Genomic DNA, 17,857 nt, shown 5'->3' on the forward strand with positions numbered 1-17,857 from the left:
TTCTCATACTCCTTCCCACATGTGGTCCACATACATGCATGCAAACACTCATACACATAAAACAAAAATAAAGCTAAATGTAAACGCTCCTAGTTCCTCTAGTACCACACGCTTGTGCGACTGTTCCCGGCGCGCTTCCCAAGTGAGGTCAGGTGTCTCCGGGCCGGGTGGCAGCAGTTGTGAAGAAACGTCCAGACTTGGCTCCGGGGATCCCCCGACTTCTAGCTCTGAAGCTTCCTGGCTGCGTGGGTTACTTCTCCCCTAGCCTCGGTTTCCCCACCGGTCAGTGTAAGGGCTCGGCAGGTGACCCACCTGCTTTAAGAGCCTCTCCCTCGCGGGCTGGAGGAACGCGCCTATAAGGCTCCCGGGCGCCCGCGGGAGGGCGCGGCTTGGCGGGGGGCGCTAGCGGCGCGGGCGGCGCGGGGGGCGGAGACCGGCACGGCTTCCGCTCCCTCCTCCCGCGTCGTCTTGGGCCGCGGCGCCCGAGGCGGGAGCAGCAGGCGCCGGGAGCCGGGAGGATCCACCGCCGCCGCGCGCGCCATGGAGCCCGAGTGAGCGCGCGGCGCTCCCGGCCGCCGGACGACATGGAAACGGCGCCGACTCGGGTCCCTCCGCCGCCGCTGCTGCCGCTGCTGCTGCTGACGCTGTGCTGCAGCCTGGCCCCCGCCGCGGGTAAGGTGGGCGCGGGGGACAATGGCCGGGGCCGCAGCAGCCACTTTGCAAGTTGCGGGCGAGTTGGAGCGCGCGCCGGGGGACCGCGCGCGGGCCCTTTGTCTTTCCCGCCGGGGCCCCTCCCCGGGGACAGAACCAGCCAGGTGCGGCGCGGGCGGGTCCTCACCTGCCCGATGCTCGGGGCGGGGGGCGCGCTCAGCAGTGCACCCACGGGCATCGCGATGGCCCCGGGCAGGCCTGGCCTGTCGCGAACTACTGGGAAAAGTTTTCGCGAGCCTGCCTACGGTGGCTGGCCTACCGAGCCTTGGGAAGTGCCTGAAGTTGCAAGCTAGGAAGTTCGGAGAGCCCAGCGCGGGGCGGCCTGGCCCTGGCTGCTGTCTCTTTGACCTGAGTGACTGTCAGCCTTTCAAACCGACGGACACCTGCTAGGTGCCCCCGTGACCCCAGTGACCCATCTAACCGCTGGGGCTCCCAAACGGTGGCGCTTGGCCACCGCTGACCAGTGTCCAGCCCCGGGATCGGTTGCGTGGGTGCCTTGGTGTAGGGATTTCTGATTCTGCCTCATTTGGACCCACCTTTGGGGAGGTGGCCGGCTGGGGAACTTTCTAACTTTTGGTGTGTCTTGAGGGGTGGAGTTGAGGTCAGGCGGACTGTCGAGAAACGCAGGAGTTGGAAATGCTACACATGTTCTTTTAATTCGGAGATTGCCATGTGGTTTTTAAAGCAAGCCTCTTGCCACCTAAATCATTGTTTTCGGGTGTGTTGTGTTTTGTTTTCCTGGAGTGACTGTCCAAGGGTCCGGCAGATAGTCTTGAACTCCTGAATGGTGTTGATGGCAGTTTGGGGGTGGGGTTGGGGGGCAACTTCAGGTCCCTTTGTCTGGGCCTTTTTAAGGCGAACAGCTGTCCCCCTGTGTATTTCCAGGGTAGACACTTGAGGGAGGTGGCTGGGCCTGGCTCTCGGTGCTCACATTCCCTGGGTTGCAGTCCCTACACCCAGGTTTTTCTGGGGACTGGCTTTCTCTAGCTGTGGAGATTTCAGCTTCAGCCTGAGGGCTCTGGGGGAGTCTCCCCCTAAACTTGTCTCCCTCGGGATCGTGTTTACATTTTCCGGCCATGTCTGGTGCTAGCAAAACAAGGCGAAGACAAAACCGTGACAGGCCGTGGGAAGTCCAGGCCAGCGCTGCTCTTTCCGGAAATGCCTGGGTCGTGGCTGCAGAAGGGGTATGGGGGTGGGGGGGGCTGTTTGTTTTAAAGGTGGGGTTTGTAAGCTGACTTTCCTGCCCGAGGTGGGGTTGACATTTCTGGAATCCTCTGCCTGTCGTCTGGTGTCCCAGATTTAACATCTTTAGGTTGGTGGTGTATGGGGCAAAAATAGAGTCGATTATTTTAACATTAGGAAGCCAGGCCCCAGGAGTACCAGCTGATGGGGTAATCCAGGCCTAAAATGGAAGCTAAGGGAGGAATCTCCCTGAGGCTCTTATTTTGACTGTTCTTGGTGGCTGTGTGCCCCCACCCCCCAATGTCTGTGTGAGATTCACACTTTGGGAGTCTGGAGAGAAGGCAGTAAGTGGGCAGCTAATTATTTTTCCTGATTGCTTCCTGTTGCAAATTGAAGCTGTGGGCCCACAGAAAAGCCTTTGTTCTAGCGGTCCCGTGTGGAGAAGGGCATTCCCCAGCCTGGAAACCCTCTGCTTCCCTCCTGCCTGTCTGCCTAAAGTGTGGTCCCAGGACCAGCCTAGCCTGTCTGGCCCCCTGGAGGAGGTTCCTGCAGATGTGGGTTGCCTGCCCCTGGGAGGGCCCAGGCAGCATATGTGGGGTTCTATTGGGTTAACTAAATGCTGAGTGGAGTCTCCTCCTAATGAGGATCATGTTTCTTGATCCCTCTGTGTAACAAATTTCCCAGGCAACCTGTTTGATCCAACATTTGTCCTGAGTGTCTCTGGGGAGAGCCACCTTGTGGTTCTTGGCATAGTTGGAACCCTTTGTATTTTGACTGTAGAGAGTCACCACTGCTCAGACATCTAGCAGAATTCACACAGTGCTGTGGGGGTGGGGAGCAGCTAGGTGAGGATGCTATGACCTGCTTTGAACTGGAGAGTAGGGTGGTTAAACCAACCAGGATTTTATGCCTAGTTGCTGTTTGTCTTTGGGGGGCTTACACAGCCTCTCTGTTTGGTATGAGGATCTGGCACCCTCTTCTTCCATGTGGTGGGGGTCTTGGGTGCATGCAATACGCTAATACTCTCAGTACCATCCCAAGCCCAGGTGTGGGGTAGTGATGGCAGAGCTTCAGGGACAGTTGTGTTACATGGCCTTTGATCCTTCTGGCCTGATAATTCTGGAGGCTGTTGCTACATGGTCTGAATTTTTTCTTTTCTTTTTGTGTGTTCATGTGTGTGCATGCCTGTGCATGTAAAGGCCAGAGGTCAGCCTTCATAGTTTTCCTTAGGAGCCATCACGGGTATATGGAGGCTGGAGTCAGCCTTGGGCAGTGTTCCTCAGGAGCCATCCACCTTGTTCTTTGAGACAAGGTCTCTCACTGATTGTGTCACCATGGCTCTTCTCGGTACGTCTCACGCTTGTCCAGCAAGCACTTTATCAGCTGAGCCATCTTCCCAGGCCTTGGTCCATCTTGTATATTCAGTAACTGATGAATTGAACACTGTGGTCAAATAAAGCAATGTGGACAGGGCTCTGGGGCCCAAAGTCTGGTACCAGCCTTGGCACTTGCCAGGGGAGGTAGGCAGCTGACTCTGCCTTATTTTTTCCCCAGGAATATGGCCATGAAAATCCTTCCTGCCACAGCTTAGTAACTTTTTAGTGGGAGCACCCATATCTCTCACTCCTGTACCCGTTTTTCTGGTGACTGGTGCCAGGTTAAGCTTTCTGGGTAGAATGGGACAGGGTGGCAGACATAGACAGTTTTGGTGTCCGAGTGTCCATGGGGAGGAGCTCCTGGGGTACATGGACTGGTATAAAGCTTTGGAAGAAATGAGTCCTCACCCTGGGGTCTGAAACCTTCAGGTTCCAGACCCCAGTCCTCGAGGGCCAGATAGTCTCTGCCGAGAGAGGTCAGTGTGTATGTGTGTGTGTGTGTGTGTGTGTCTGTGTGTATGTCCCAGAGGCAAGGAAGATTGAACTCAGGCTGGAGTCAAACCAGGGCTGTCTTAGGTGAACAGTATGGAACTGAGGTGGTTATTATTATTGTTATTGGCTATTTTTTTTTTAAAAATGAGAACAGAGTTCACTGTAGCTGTGGTTGGCCTGGAACTGGATGTGTAGACCAAGCTGACCTTGAACTCACAGAGATCCTTCTGCCTCTGCCTTCTGAGTGCTGGGATTAAAGGTGTGCACATACTTGGCTCTAGAACTGATTTTTAAAAATGATTGATTTTAAATTGTGCGTGCATGAGTGCAGTTTCTCATTGGAGTTCAGAAGAGGCATCAGATCCTCTGGAACTAGAAGTCCATACAGGCCACTGTGAACTGTTCGGTATGGTGTTGGGGACTACATTTGTCCTCTGCAAGAGGAGTAGCCATCCATCCAGCAGCTCTGGAACTAGCTGGGCATGCTGGCATCCCAGGGGGAGGCAGAAGGGTCCCAAGCTCACGGCCAGCGTCTTCTTAAAAAAATACCCAGCCCCCCTCCAAAAATAATCAGCCCAAGAAATAAAAATAAAAAAGCTGGCATTGAAGGAGTTAAGAACACTTAACTGCTCTTACAAGGACCAGTGTTCAGTTCCCAGCATCCACATGGCAGCTCACAGCGATCTGTAACTCCATTTCCAGGGGATATGATGCCCTCTTCTGGCCTCTGGGGGCACTGAATGCATGTGGTGCACATATATAGGTAAACTACTCATACACACACAAAAAAAAAGCAACTTAAAAAACATTGGAATTGATGCTTGCATCCTAGGAGTCACACCTGTTTAAAGCATGCATGATCCTGCCATTGGCCATACTCAATGTGGCTTGCAATTGTCAATTAATAAAACATTTTCATTGTTGCAAAGCAAATTCCATTTTTATTGAGCACTGTGGCTCCCATCTCCGTACTGCAGTTTTTGTTCTGTCTCTGGGATCTGCCTGTTCTAGTCAATTCTTGGGGGGCTGATAGTGTCTTTCTGTGTTGCCCAGGCTAGCCTTGAATTCTTGGGCTCAAGCAATCCCCCTGCCTCAGCCTCTTGAGTAGCTAAAATTAGCCGTGTTGTACCTGGCTGCATTTTTTGTGTTTTGACTTTTTTGTAGCATGTGGCAGTATGTCAGCCCTCTTTATGGCTGAGTGCTATTCTACTATGTGAGTAGACCAAAGTTTATCTGTTTACTCACTGGTTGAGCTGGTCCTGGTTGCCTGTGGCTTTTAGCAAATGAGCTGGGGGGACTGTGTTGGGAGGTTCAGAAGCTACAGTCTGTGCTGGCCTCCAGCCAGTCTGTATTTCCCTTCACACCCTTCTGCATGGAGCCTGGGTCCTGAGAGAGTGGACCGAGAGCTCTCTTTGGCCTCACAGACCTGGAGGGAGCTGGACGCTGTGGTCGGGAGGCACCGAGGAGGATCATCACTTAATAGCCTCTCGAAACAGGAGGCTGTGGGGCAGGCGTGGTGGGAGCTGAGGGCTTCTGGGCTTCGTGACTCTGCTCACATTTGCTTGGAAAGCCTCATGTGGGCTCCGAGCCAGCCGCCTGGGGCAGAGCAGTCCAAGTGGGACGGGTGGAGGCAGCTGTGGGGCCCACAGGGAGGTGGCCCCAGGCCTAGCTGGCCGGTCTACCCTGCTTTCCTTCCCTCCAGCCTCTGGAGAGTGGCTTGCTGGCTCTGAGCCTCAGTTTCCACATCTACAAAATTGAGCTGATCAGTCAGCCTTGCCAGCACCTGTGGGATCTGTGAAGCTTGGGAGGACACAGTGTTCCTTCCCTCACACCACAGTGAGGGAGACACTTGGAGCCCATCTTGGGTACTCAGGTTCCCTTTAAAAGGAGGCTGAGTGCAGACTGCAGCACCGAATTTCTTGTCCATTGTGGGGCAGGGAGGTGGGTTAAGATGCTGGAGATCAGTGCTCTAGGAGTGGCCCTAAGCCAAAGGCCCCACCTCACTGAGAGGGGGCTGCTTCCTGTGCCATGAGCGAGTATCCTGGTGTCCCTAAGCAATGTAGATAGATATATGTGTGGCCAGGATATGGAACTTTTGCCAACATGGTGAGTGGCCCTTGGTCCCTGTGCTCTGAGACCCAAGGAATCATTATGTAACTCCAGCCATGGGCTTCTAGTTTATCCCTTGCCTGCCACCCTGTGGGAGTGGTTGGCTCCTCACTGACCTCCAGTGAGTCCTGCTTGACCTGCTGGGCCGTGGTTTACTATGATAACCTTGAGTTCCAGTGGAACGTAATGTGTTCTGCGGTGCTCTCAGCATGGGCATGGGTGTCAGTGCCAGTGTCTAGGGCTGCTAAGACTCCACCACAGCTTTCTGCCTCCATGTGGAGCTCTGGAGCGTCTTCATTTGTGTGCCTCAGTTTCCTTAATGGTGAAACAAAGTCAGCTGACTTACTCTTTGAGGTCTTCTAAGCTGGACGGAGTCTTTCCCTGCTCCCCCACCAGGCACTGTTGCTTTCAGCTTGTCCCTGTCACGTTGTGGGTATATTTGGCACCACACTGACTTCGAAAAGGTTCATGAAGCTTCACCAAAGGGCCACTTGGGGTTCTACTCAACCCTTCTAGGATCCCTTTCAGGTCTGTCCTGTTGCCTCATCAGCCTATGGGCACAGCCCGAACTCTGCAGTTCAACCCCTGGGACCCACAGTGTCTGGTAGAGCCTGTCTGTGTGGTTAGTTTCGGTTGTAATGTGACACAATCTCAGGTTGCCTGAGAAGAAAGTCTCAGTGAGACTGTCTACGCCAGGTTGGTTTGTGAGCATGTCTGTGGGTGGTTGTCGTGATTTCCGTGTTTGAGAGTCTGGGCCCTGGGCTGTGTAAGAGGAGAAGGCTGAACAATGAGCATTCGTGAATCCATTTTGCTCTGCTCTTGACAGGAGACGTGACCAGCTGCTTCAAGTTCTTGCCTTGACTTCCCTGTAGTGACAGGCCCTAACCTGGAACTGTTAACCAAGTAACCCTGTACTCCCTTGTATTGAGTGTTTTATCACATCAACAGAAGAGCTCTGTCCTTCATTATAGAACAGTGTTGGTTTGCATGTATGCCTGTGCTACATCTGCCAGCAGTTACCCACTGTGGGGAGTCAGTGAGGGGCCAGGCAGAGGTCCGCATCTGAGCCGTAAGTCCTCCCAGGGACGCCCTCTGTGTATGGCTGAGCCACACTGAGCTGTGCTAGAAGGCTTAGGCAACACCAACATCTGTGTCTTTAGCCTTTTGCAGTTAGAGAATATCTTTTTAAAGATGGCCCAGCTAGACTGAGAGGCTGTGTGGCTGTTCTGGCTGGTGTGGACTCTGTCCTTTGACTGCAACAAATCATATCACTTCCTCTTGGTAACAGTCTGATGGCAGTAGAGCCCTCCAGGTGAGCCTGCATAAGCATCGGAGTGTGCTCCAAGCTGGTGGCTGAATGTTTGCAAGTTGGCCTTTTCTTTGGCCATCACTTACCCAGCCAGGAAACAGGGATGGTCTTTTAGGCGTGGCACTGGGGCCCAGGTGATGCTTCATCTGTGGGCATCTGGGAATGCAGAGGACACCTGTCTGTCATATATGTGCCTTGAGCTGTCTTTATGTTTCTCTTGCACATGCCTGGTAGAGCCCTGCTTACAGGGCACTCCCGAGGAATAGGTGGCCTTTCCCATAGGTGTCCAAACAGTGGGGTCACTGCTAGTGGTTTCAGGCTGGCTAGAAAAATGGTCCCTGGGATCCATGTGTCCTGTGGGGTGTGTGTGTGTGTGTGTGTGTGTGTGTTTTGTTGGGTTTGAAACTCAAGGCCTGTGCTCAGCACATTCTGTTGTTGAGTGTATATAACTACTATGTTTTTAACTTAGGAAAACATTTTTTTTAAAAGAAAGATTTATTTATTGTGTGTATGAGTGTTGCTTTCATGGCTGTGGATCATGTGCATGCGTGTCCACAGAGGCCAGATCTCCTGAAACTTGAGTTTGTGAAGCTTGAGAACTCCCAGGTTTAGCCTGAGAGCTAAATCTGTCATCTTGTCACCTGCTGGTGCTCTTAATGCTCTTAACTGATAAGCCATCTCTCCAGCCATTTGAACAGCTCTTTTTTTTGTTTTGTTTTTTTCCGAGACAAGGTTTCTCTGTGTCTCTGTGTAGCTCTGGCTGTACTGGAGCTCACTATGTAGGCTAGGTGGGCCTTGAGTTTACAGAGATCTTCCTATCTTCCTTCCTATCCCTCATGAGTGCTGTGGGAGTTTTTTTTTTTTTATTGCAGTAAACAGTATCAGATAAAACTTGCAGTTTGACTATTTCTTTTACTTTAAAAAGTCATTTGTTTACTTATATGTGTACGGGTGTTTCGTCTGTATGTCTGTGCGCCATGTGTGTGCTGTATGTCCACAGAGGCCAGAACAGGGCTTCAGATCCTCTGGGAGAGTTATAGACAGTTTGAATTTCCACATGGGCGCTGGAACCAAACCCCAGTCCTCTGGAAGAGCAGCCAGTGCTCTCAGCCATGGAACCATCTCTCAAGCTCCTGTTCTTTTTGTTTTTATTATACTATTTATTGTAAATGGAGGGGGTGGGGGCGGGCACATGTACATGCTGTGACATACGTGGAGGTCAGAGAACAACCCGTGGAAGTCAGTGTTCTCCTCCCATGTGGGTCCCTAGGGATCCAGCTCAGGTTGTCAGGGGTGGTAGTAAGTACCTTCACCCCACCCCCACCATCATTCTGGCTGTTGACTGTTTTTAAGTGTGAAGAGATCTGTGACATCATTATATTGTCAATGTTGTGAATTACCATCTACTTCCACACATTTTCATCACTCAGACAGAAACATTTTTACCTATAACGTGGACACTCCTATATCCCCACTCAGCCCCTGGTAAGTAGCCTCTTCTTGCTCTATGTTTGAAAAGCCTGACTCTTTCAGGGAGCTCACATTTGTGGAGTTTTATTTGTCTGGCTTATTTACATGATGTTTAGGACAAACATCATAATCCTTTTGAGATTTGTGTGCTTCAGAATTGCTGTCTTCTTTTTACAGCTCAATACTAGTCCCTGGAACAGATACACTCCATTTTGTATGGACTGGACCTTGGGTTGGTTCTATGTTTGGCTACAGTAAAACATTGGTGTGTAAGGAGGCTCTTTCCTTTGCTTCCTTTGGCTATATATCCAGAAGTGGATTTGTTGGATCAAATGTCCCTTGTATGTTTGATTTTTGCCAGTATGTTCTCCTTTCTCACCCATGAATTGTTGGAAACAAGCAAGTGTTACCATCCCTGGCATTTTTTTACATTTTATTTATCTATCTATCTATCTATCTTTATTTTTCGAGACAGGTTCTCACTGTAGCACTGGGTGTCCAGGAATTCACTATGCAGAACAGGCTACTTCAAACTCACAAAGGTCTGTCTCTCTGCCCTCTTGAGTGCGCCACCACTACCTGACTGATGCGTTTCTTTATAGCCTATTTTTTTCTCCCCATGGTCGGCGTTTTGACCCATATTTTAGCTTATTGTATTTTTTAGCATGTATTCATCTCTGACATAAATCTGACCCTTCTGCCATCATCTCAAACCTGCTGACCTATCAGAGCCTTTCTGTGACTTTGTGTTAGCTCTTTGCTCTTTTTAAAAGCCAAGTTGTAGTGTGTGTGGCAAGCTTGTTATTTGGTGTGAGTATTAATTGTTTCATGTTTTCCTTCAGGTCTGTGGCTAGTCTTTAATATATATTTTTGGCAACATTGTAAAGACATTTAAGAGTCTCTACCAGGTGTGGTGGTTTATGACTGTAATGTCAGCACTCAAGAGGTTGAGGCAGGAGGATTGATTGACATTAGTTTGAGGCTAGCCTGGGCTACATAGTGATATCCTGTCCTAAACAAAACTAAACAGTTGAGTGTTGTAGCATATACCTGTAACCCCAGCACTTAAGAGTCTAAGGCAGAAGGATTGCTGTGAGTTTGAGATCAACCTGGGCAATATGGTGAGACACTGTCTCAAAAAAAAAACTCAAAACAAAACTCAAAATGTTTAATGTAATTGAAATTGTCAGTCTTATTTCTTATGTCTGCATGTCTTTTTATTCTGTCTCCAGATTATAAATACATTCTTTATTTTTTTTCAGGTCAATTCTTGTTTTATTGCCTTGTGTTCTACAGGCAGATTATCTTCCTGTTTGTATGTTTTTTTTTTGTTTGTTTGTTTGTTTTGTTTAGTTTTGATACAGGGTTTCTCTGTAGCTTTGACGCCTGTCCTGGAGCTGGATTTGTAGACCAGGCTGGCCTCAAACTCACAGAGATCCACTGCATTTTCCTCCCAAGTGCTGGGATTAAAGGCATGCACCACCAATGCCCAGCTTCCTGTTGTATGTTTTGAGACAGGGCTTCTCTGTAGCCCTTCCTGGCCAGGCACTGTATGTAGACCAGGCTAGCTTCCAACTCCCAGAGTTGCCTCTTGCCTCTGTCTTCAGAGTACTAGGATGAAAGGCATGAGATGCCACACCTGGCCTCCTTACCTTTTAAAAGAGATTTATTAAACTTTTTAACCCTTTATATTTTATGTGCATAGGTGTTTGCCTGCTTGTGTGTCTATGCACTATGTGCATTCAGTGCTCCTGGAGGTCAGAGGAGGTCAGACCCCCCGGGACTGGAGATGTAGACGGTTATGAGCCTCTGTGTGGGTGCTGGGAATTGAGCCCTGGTCCTTTTGACAAGTAACCGGTGGGTTTTTTTTTTTTTTTTTTGGTTTTTTGAGACAGGGTTTCTCTGTGGCTTTGGATGCTGTCCTGGAACTCGCTCTATAGACCAGGCTGGCTTCGAACTCACAGAGATCCGCCTGCTTCTGCCTCTGGAGTGCTGGGATAACAGACATGCGCCACCAACACCCGGTGTGTAACCAGTGTTCCTAACTAGTGATCTATCTTTCCAGTCCCAAAGATTTTTGCTTTTAATTATGTGTACTTGTGTGTGTCTGTGTGTATGTATGTTCACCTTAGTGTCCACAGAAACCAGAAAGTTGTGTTATACTCCCTAGGGCTGGAGTTACAGGTGGTTATGAGCCTCTTGACATGGGTCCTGGGAATTGAACTTGGCTCTTCTGCAAGAGCAGTAAGTGCCCTTAGCCACTGAACTGGCTCTCTAGCTCATTACTATTATTTTTAAAGAATATGGTTTGAGGTGTGGGGATCTGGCCATTGAATGGGAACTGCCCCAACATTTACGTAATGACCAGCCTGTCTCTGTAGCAAGCTTTCTTGTTGGACTATCTTTGGACCGACAGCCTGCAAACAATGACCCTGAAACTTTATTATGAAAGCTCAGCCTTAGCTTCTCAATTAGCTCTTATAACTTAAATTAACCCATTTATTTTAATCTTCGTGTCTGGCTGCTCTGCCTTTGTTCTCCCCAGAGTTCTCTCTAACCTGTATTTGTTTATTATCCTAACTACCTTTTTTTTCCTCCCCGAGACAGGGTTTCTCTGTGGCTTTGGAGGCTGTGCTGGAACTAGCTTTTGTAGACCAGGCTGGTCTTGAACTCACAGAGATCCACCTGCCTCTGCCTCCCGAGTGCTGGGATTAAAGGCGTGTGCCACCAATGCCCGGCCATAACTACCTTTTAAAGACTTTACATTTTTAAATGAGCTGCATAGGTACAATACCTAAAACAAGAGTAGAAATATATATATACAGTATAGCACAAATAACTTTAAATTTGTATCAATATATAAAAATCCATACCAATGTAAAATATTTTAGGTTAATAATTGTTTTTTAGTTTAAAAGTAGACTTAATAATTTATTCTATTATTTCTATATCCCCCTTTAGAAAAAGATTCCTGAGTCTAAGTCTAACCTTTGTTGAGTTTCCTTCCTGACCATGGCCAGTAGCACTCTGTAACCAACTGCCCTAGACAAGACTAACATTCACAATCTACTGAATGACCAAAAACCACCCACCCTGTCTCTTGGGAATGTGAACATCATGTTCTCTAGACTGCTTCCTGTTGTTTGGGGGTAACAGCATCTTTAGGGGACGCTGACAAAATTGGGATAATGATCAAGTTGTGAGAGAGCTAGTTATGTTATTTTTTGTTTGGTCTCTGTGTGATGGGAAAGTGTAGAGCTTAACAGAAGTCCTGGCTGGAGTAGTCTGTGATGCTGGACCATCTCAGCTTGTAGCTTTGAAATTGTTCTGGATGCAGAATTTTGAGGAAACTGTAACAGAGGCATTCTGAGAGGCTGAATCACTGGGGACACTTGTCTTCATTTGTATCAGGTCCTTTTTTTCTGGAAACACACAAACTTTTAAAGGTAACATACATATTTGTATTAATACAAGTATGGAATGTGCAGTGTTCACAAGCCAGCTAAAGATGATTTTTGTTCCATGTTTGAGCTGGTAAAAGACATCTGTCAACTTTATAAGTCTGTTTGGACTGTATTACTAAACTGTAATATATAATAAGTCATGAGGACTCTGTAGCCAACAAGATTTAGAATGTCTTATCCAGCCTCAGAGCTGTTCCCATTTAGAAAGATCAGCATACTTATTACCTGTCTTGTAGTTTTTCTTTTTTTTCTTGTCTGTAGTCAAGATCCTCAGGAGGTCTCCCTTGGTCAAATCTGATCTCGACTAACTTTGAAGGAATCCATAGCTTTTTGATTGCTGTAACAAAAGTTCAACCTCTCCCCAACACAACACATTTTCTGATTTTCATTCTGAAGTTGACATTCTTAAAATACATAGGTTGGTTTAATTTAGCAGTTTCCATAGTTTAGTGCCTCTCAGTGGCTGTTGGTTTTTGTTCATTAGTATTTAAAATTTTAAAGTCAACAAGTGCCATACAGGATCCAGACACCCTGTGTATTTCCCATCTTAACATGGCTTTTTCTTTTCCTTTTAAATTTAACTTTATTTATTTCTTTTATTTTTATTTTTATTTTTTTATTTTTTGTTTTTTGAGATACGGTTTCTCTGTATTAGTTTGGAGGCTGTCCTGGAACTCGCTCTGTAGATCAGGCTGGCCTCTAACTCACAGACAGCCGCCTGCCTCTGTCTCCCAAGTGCTGGGATTAAAGGTGTGCGCCAACAACGCCCGGCTAAATTAACTTTATTTTATGTGCATTGGTTTGAAGGTGTCAGATCCCTTGGAACTGGAGTTACAGTTATGAGCTGCCATATGGGTGCTGGGAATTGAACCTCAGGTCCTTTGGAAGAACAGTCAGTGCTCTTAACCAGTGAGCTGTCTCTCCAGCCTGTCTTTTTCTTTTTATATTACTTTACTCTCTTTTTAAAGACTTTATTATTTTTAACTTATTCATTTATTTTTCTGTGACTGTCTATACCCATTTTCTATTCTTCAGCATCTGAGCACATTTTTAGGCATACTCTACCTATTTAGAGGTTTTCTCCATCTGGATATGGCTTTACTGTGTGCCTGCATCATTCTCTGACCATGGGAGACAAGCCTTAAACTGCCCAGGCTGCTGAGCAGCTCCACTAAGCACACTGGCAGCTGGCTCCGTCCCCCCTTGGTTCCATGAGAACCTAGCCTCATGCAGGTGGGTACCTGTCCAGAGCTACGTTTACATTTATCCGCCCGAGCTCTGGGAATTTGTTGTGTCTGTCTTTGGCAGGTGTTTCTACCCAGTGTTGGCTGCTCAAGTCTCAGCTGCATAGCAGGGCTGTATGCTGAGCCTGTCTAAGAGACTGCCTGAGCGTACCTGAGAGACTGTGGGCACCAAGGAGCCGATTGAATGGAACTTTTTTTTTTTTTAGCTTTCAGGCCTTATGTGGATATATGTGACCCCATGTTGGGTGCTATGTATATGTATAGCAAACTTTCTTGTTGGCCTATCTTTGGACTACTAGCCTTCAAATAATAACCCGGAGGCTTATTATTAATTATGAAAGCTCGGCCTTAGCTTAGGCATTTCTCAACTAGCTCTTATAACTTAACCCATATATTTTTTTTCAAGATTTAGTCATTTATTGTGTATGCAGTGTTCTGCCTGCATGTTTGCCTGCACAGCAGAAGAGGGAATCAGATCTCATTATAGATGGTTGTGAGCCACCCTCTGGAAGAACAGTCAGTGCTCTTAACCTCTGAGCCACCTTCCAGCCCCCCCAACCCATGTATTTTAATCTATGTCCTGCCACGTGGTGTTACTTCTCTTCCATCTTGCACCTCCGGTTTCCTCTCTGTGACTGTCTGGTGACCCTGCCTTTCTTCTCCCAGAGTTCTCTCCCTGCCTGGAAGTCCCGCCTATGCCTCCTGCCTAGCGGTTGGCCGGTCAGCTTTTTTTACACCACTCACAACAATACCTCATCACACAGTGAGCAATTATCTCATGACTTAGCTCTGTTCAACCAGATTGCCACTCTTCCCTGTGTGGTGTCCTGTCCTCAGACACCTGCCTCCTGATCCTGGACCCTCCCACCAGGTGGCCTGTCACTGATCTTTGTACTATCAGAGGCGTTTTGAGATAACTGTGCAAACCGCTCCCCTCTGTTCTGTTTGGGAAGCTTGTTGACTGTCTTTGGGCTTTTACTCTGCAGCCTCTTGACCTCTTCCTTTGATCTCTTGACCTGGGAACAGTGAAAGGTGACATCCAGCAGGTGTCGGGCTGGATGTGATGTGTGTTCCAGCCCCTGGCTGTGGAAGTCAATTCATCTGCCACCTGTGATAGGGCCCATCTCATCATCTGGGGTTTCCATCAGACACTGGGAATTGCTTTCAATGGGCTGATAGCAGGACTATCTGGGGACACCCCTGCCACCATGCTCACTTGGGGAGCCCACTCCAGGGCATAGATAATTAATTACCAAGCAGATTGCTCTCCTCCCCAAATCATTACAGAACAAAAGGTGAGTGCCTCCCTGGACTGTCCCTCCTGCTAGCTCTAATGGGAAGGCTGCTCCTGCCTGGCAGCACTTTCAGGAAATTGCTCAATGAGGCCATTAATAGCTGCCCAGTGTGGCCTAGCCAGAACCCAGCCTGGGTGCCCTCCAGCCTCTGTCCCCTGTCAGCTCATATCCTTATATCCACAGGGGGCAGGTGGGCCTAGGCCTGGAGCTGAGCATAATGCGTGCCAGGTGGCTTTGGGCAAGATGTGTTCTCCATTTGCTTCTGGAGGCCAGGCCACTTCTCCATGCTGTCCCCAACCCAACTTAGTTCTTAATGAGACTGGGTGGTGTGAGTCAGGGTGCAGCCGCACTGTCCTAGCTCTGTCTTTGATCAAGTTGGAAGCTCAGGGTGGATGTCATTTCTGTCCCTCTCCCTTACTTAGACCATCGGGGCTCTGAGGCTTCACCCCTTGGCTCCACAGTGCTCATTTGGTGAAAGGTCAAAATGGGTGACATCAACTTTGGATGATATTGGTCATCATGCTTTTTAGAACCTTCTTTTTTTGTTTTTTAATTTATTTTATGTGTATTGGTGTGAGGGCATTAGATCTTCTGGAACTGGATTTACAGATCGTTGTGAGCTGCCATGTGGGTGCTGGGAATTGAATACTGGGTCCTCTGGAAGAGCAGTCAGTGCTCTTAACTGCTGAGTCATCTCTCTAGCTCCCTTGGAACCTTCTTGCCTATTTGTCTAATGTTCTAGACAGAATAATGTGTGTGTGTGTGTGTGTGTGTGTGTGTGTGTGTGTGTGTGTGTGTGTGAGAGAGAGAGAGAGAGAGAGAGAGAGAGAGAGAGAGAGAGAGAGAGAGAGAGAGAGAGAGAGAGAGAGAGAATGTGAAACAGGCTGTGCTTCCTATTAGTTTTTGGTCTTCCTGTTTCAGTTACAGGCATGCACAGTACTCCCAGTTTTATTCAGTGCTAGGGGTTGAAACTAGGGTTTCATGAATGCTAGGCAAGTACTCTATTGACTGAGCCACATCCTTTTAAAGATTTGATTTGACTTCCAATAAGGTATGTGTGTATTTTGTCTGTGCATGTGAGTGTAGCACTTGAGGAGTCCAGAAGAGGGCATTGGATCCTGGAGCTGGAGTTACAGGAGGTTGTGAACTGCCACAGATGGGTGCTGGAACCAAGCTCGGGTCTCCTGAAAGAGCAGCTGAGCCAACCCTATCTATACTCCCCCATTTTCTTTTCTTTTTTTTTTCTTTTTTTAGACAGGGTTTCTCTGCGTAAATCTGGCTATCTGGAATTCTGTAGACCAGGGTGGCCTCAAACTCAGATCACTGCCAGCCTCTGCCTCCCAAGTACTGGGATTAAAGGTGTGTACCACCACTCCTGGCCCCTCCATTTTCTTTAAACTAGATTTTCATTGCGTTCTTAGCCTTCTCAGTAAATTTCTCTAGCTCTATAGTATCTAAAGTGGGAACATTTGACCTGGCAGGCCTTTCCTAGAGTCCAGAACCTTCTGTGGGCCCCTGTTACCTTTCAGTTTGTGGGATACCTGCCCTGCCTCATGGCTTTTGGGCCACATGTGGAGATCCACCTCTTTGCAGTAATGGCTGTTTCCAGGACATGGACTTGAGGCCTGCCATGAGCAGAGCTGTTTTCACTGAGCAGCCCATGCCCCTCAAAGGTACAGACCGTGAAACCTCAGTTTATGCTATCCTGGCTGACCTTGTGTAGCCTGGACTGTATGATGTCATGATGGTGCCTGGCACCTGCAAGTTTCACAGGATACATTTATTTATTTTTGTGACAGTTGTCTCAGTTAGACTCAGACTTGTGTGTAGCTCAGGCTGGTCTTGAACTTATATCCTACCTCTACTTCCTGAATCCTGGAATTACAGGTGTGTGTGCTACCAAGCTCAGCTCATTTTTATCATGCTCAAAACTTTCTGTGACCCCTTTAATCTCAGAAAAATGAAACAATAGAATAAGTTTTTAGGTTTCTTTGGTGTATTTGTGTGATTGTATGCTGTGTGTGCAGATGCTTGCAGAGGCTAGAAGAGGCAGTTGATTCCCTGGAGCTGGAGTTAGAAGTGTTGTGAGTGCAATGTGGGTGCTGGGAACTGAGTCTAGGTCATCTGCAAGAACAGCCAGTGCTCTTAACCGCTGAGCCATTGCTCCAGCTCCTTTCCTGTGATGTTTAGGATGTCGGAACTTTAATGAGAAGCATTTGTCCACGCTGCCCTTTCTGGTTGTACCTGCCCGAGTCCATATGCCTGAGTTTTGGTTTTACCGTTCAGCCTCTACTGGGGCTCTGAAGGTGACATTAAGGCACTATGGTATAACTGAGCATGTAGGCACACACATGTAATTCCAGCACTCCAGAGCTGGAGGCAGTATGATCAGAAGTTCAAGTTATCCTCAGCTACATAGTATATTTGAGGCCAGCCTGGGCTACCTGGGACCTTGCCTGAAAAGATAACACAAAGCTGATGCTGGGGATGGAGACAAAGCTGGCTTGTGTGGTCTCTGCCATGGCCCCAGGACTATGCTTGTCTGTGCAGCTATAAGGCAGTGCAGGCACAACAGCTGGTGGAGGACTTGGATCTTTTCAGTTGTCCCTGTCCTGTCAGAAGGTTTGAGAGCAGCAGGGAGGTGGGGACACACATCACATTTATTCAGTGAGAACTGACTGGAGGTGGCATCCATTCTATAGAAACAGTTTATTAGGGAAAATCTTTCCTTCCTGAGGGTCCATGTTCATTGAGTGGTGCCTGGTGGCTGAACAGAATGGAGCCTGCAGGAGTGGAGCCTCTGGGGTGTTCCCCCATCTATCTTTGAGCTCCCAGTTCCAGGAGGTTTTGGTTGGTCTCTGGGAGATGTCTTGTTGAGGACCAGGTCACTGTAAATCTCTATTTCTTGCCCCAAGGTACTTCCCACAGATGGCCTGGCGCCATAGAGATGACCCATCGCTTAACAATGCTTCCTTAACACCTTCACTCCCTGGTGAGATCTCCTGCTCATCGCATATCAAATGCTTCCTGCTCCTAACAGCCCCCTGCCTCACTTCTAACAACCTCCGCCCCATGGCCAATGCCACGTTCCCCTATTTAAGCCTGTGCAGAATTCTCATTAAACGGCAGCTTGATCGGAGGGACTGTCTCTCTCGTGTCTCTTGTCTCATTCATTCCAGGTTCCCGTGGGCTCGAGCCCTGTTGT

General features: G+C 48.3%; 1 protein-coding gene across 1 annotated transcript in view; it reads left to right on the plus strand.

Moving 5' to 3' along the window:
• The first annotated feature begins 463 nt into the window (after nucleotides 1-463).
• Lrp5 (LDL receptor related protein 5) overlaps nucleotides 464-17,857 on the plus strand; it is a 104,253-nt gene continuing 86,859 nt past the window's right edge. Inside the window, exon 1 of the mRNA XM_005064097.4 lies at nucleotides 464-672. Within this exon, the coding sequence (XP_005064154.1) occupies nucleotides 585-672 (88 nt within the window). The 5' untranslated portion in view covers nucleotides 464-584. The remainder of the gene's footprint in view (nucleotides 673-17,857) is intronic.

Source organism: Mesocricetus auratus, unplaced genomic scaffold, assembly GCF_017639785.1.
Source record: "Mesocricetus auratus isolate SY011 unplaced genomic scaffold, BCM_Maur_2.0 Super-Scaffold_4256, whole genome shotgun sequence".
Lineage (NCBI taxonomy): Eukaryota > Metazoa > Chordata > Mammalia > Rodentia > Cricetidae > Mesocricetus > Mesocricetus auratus.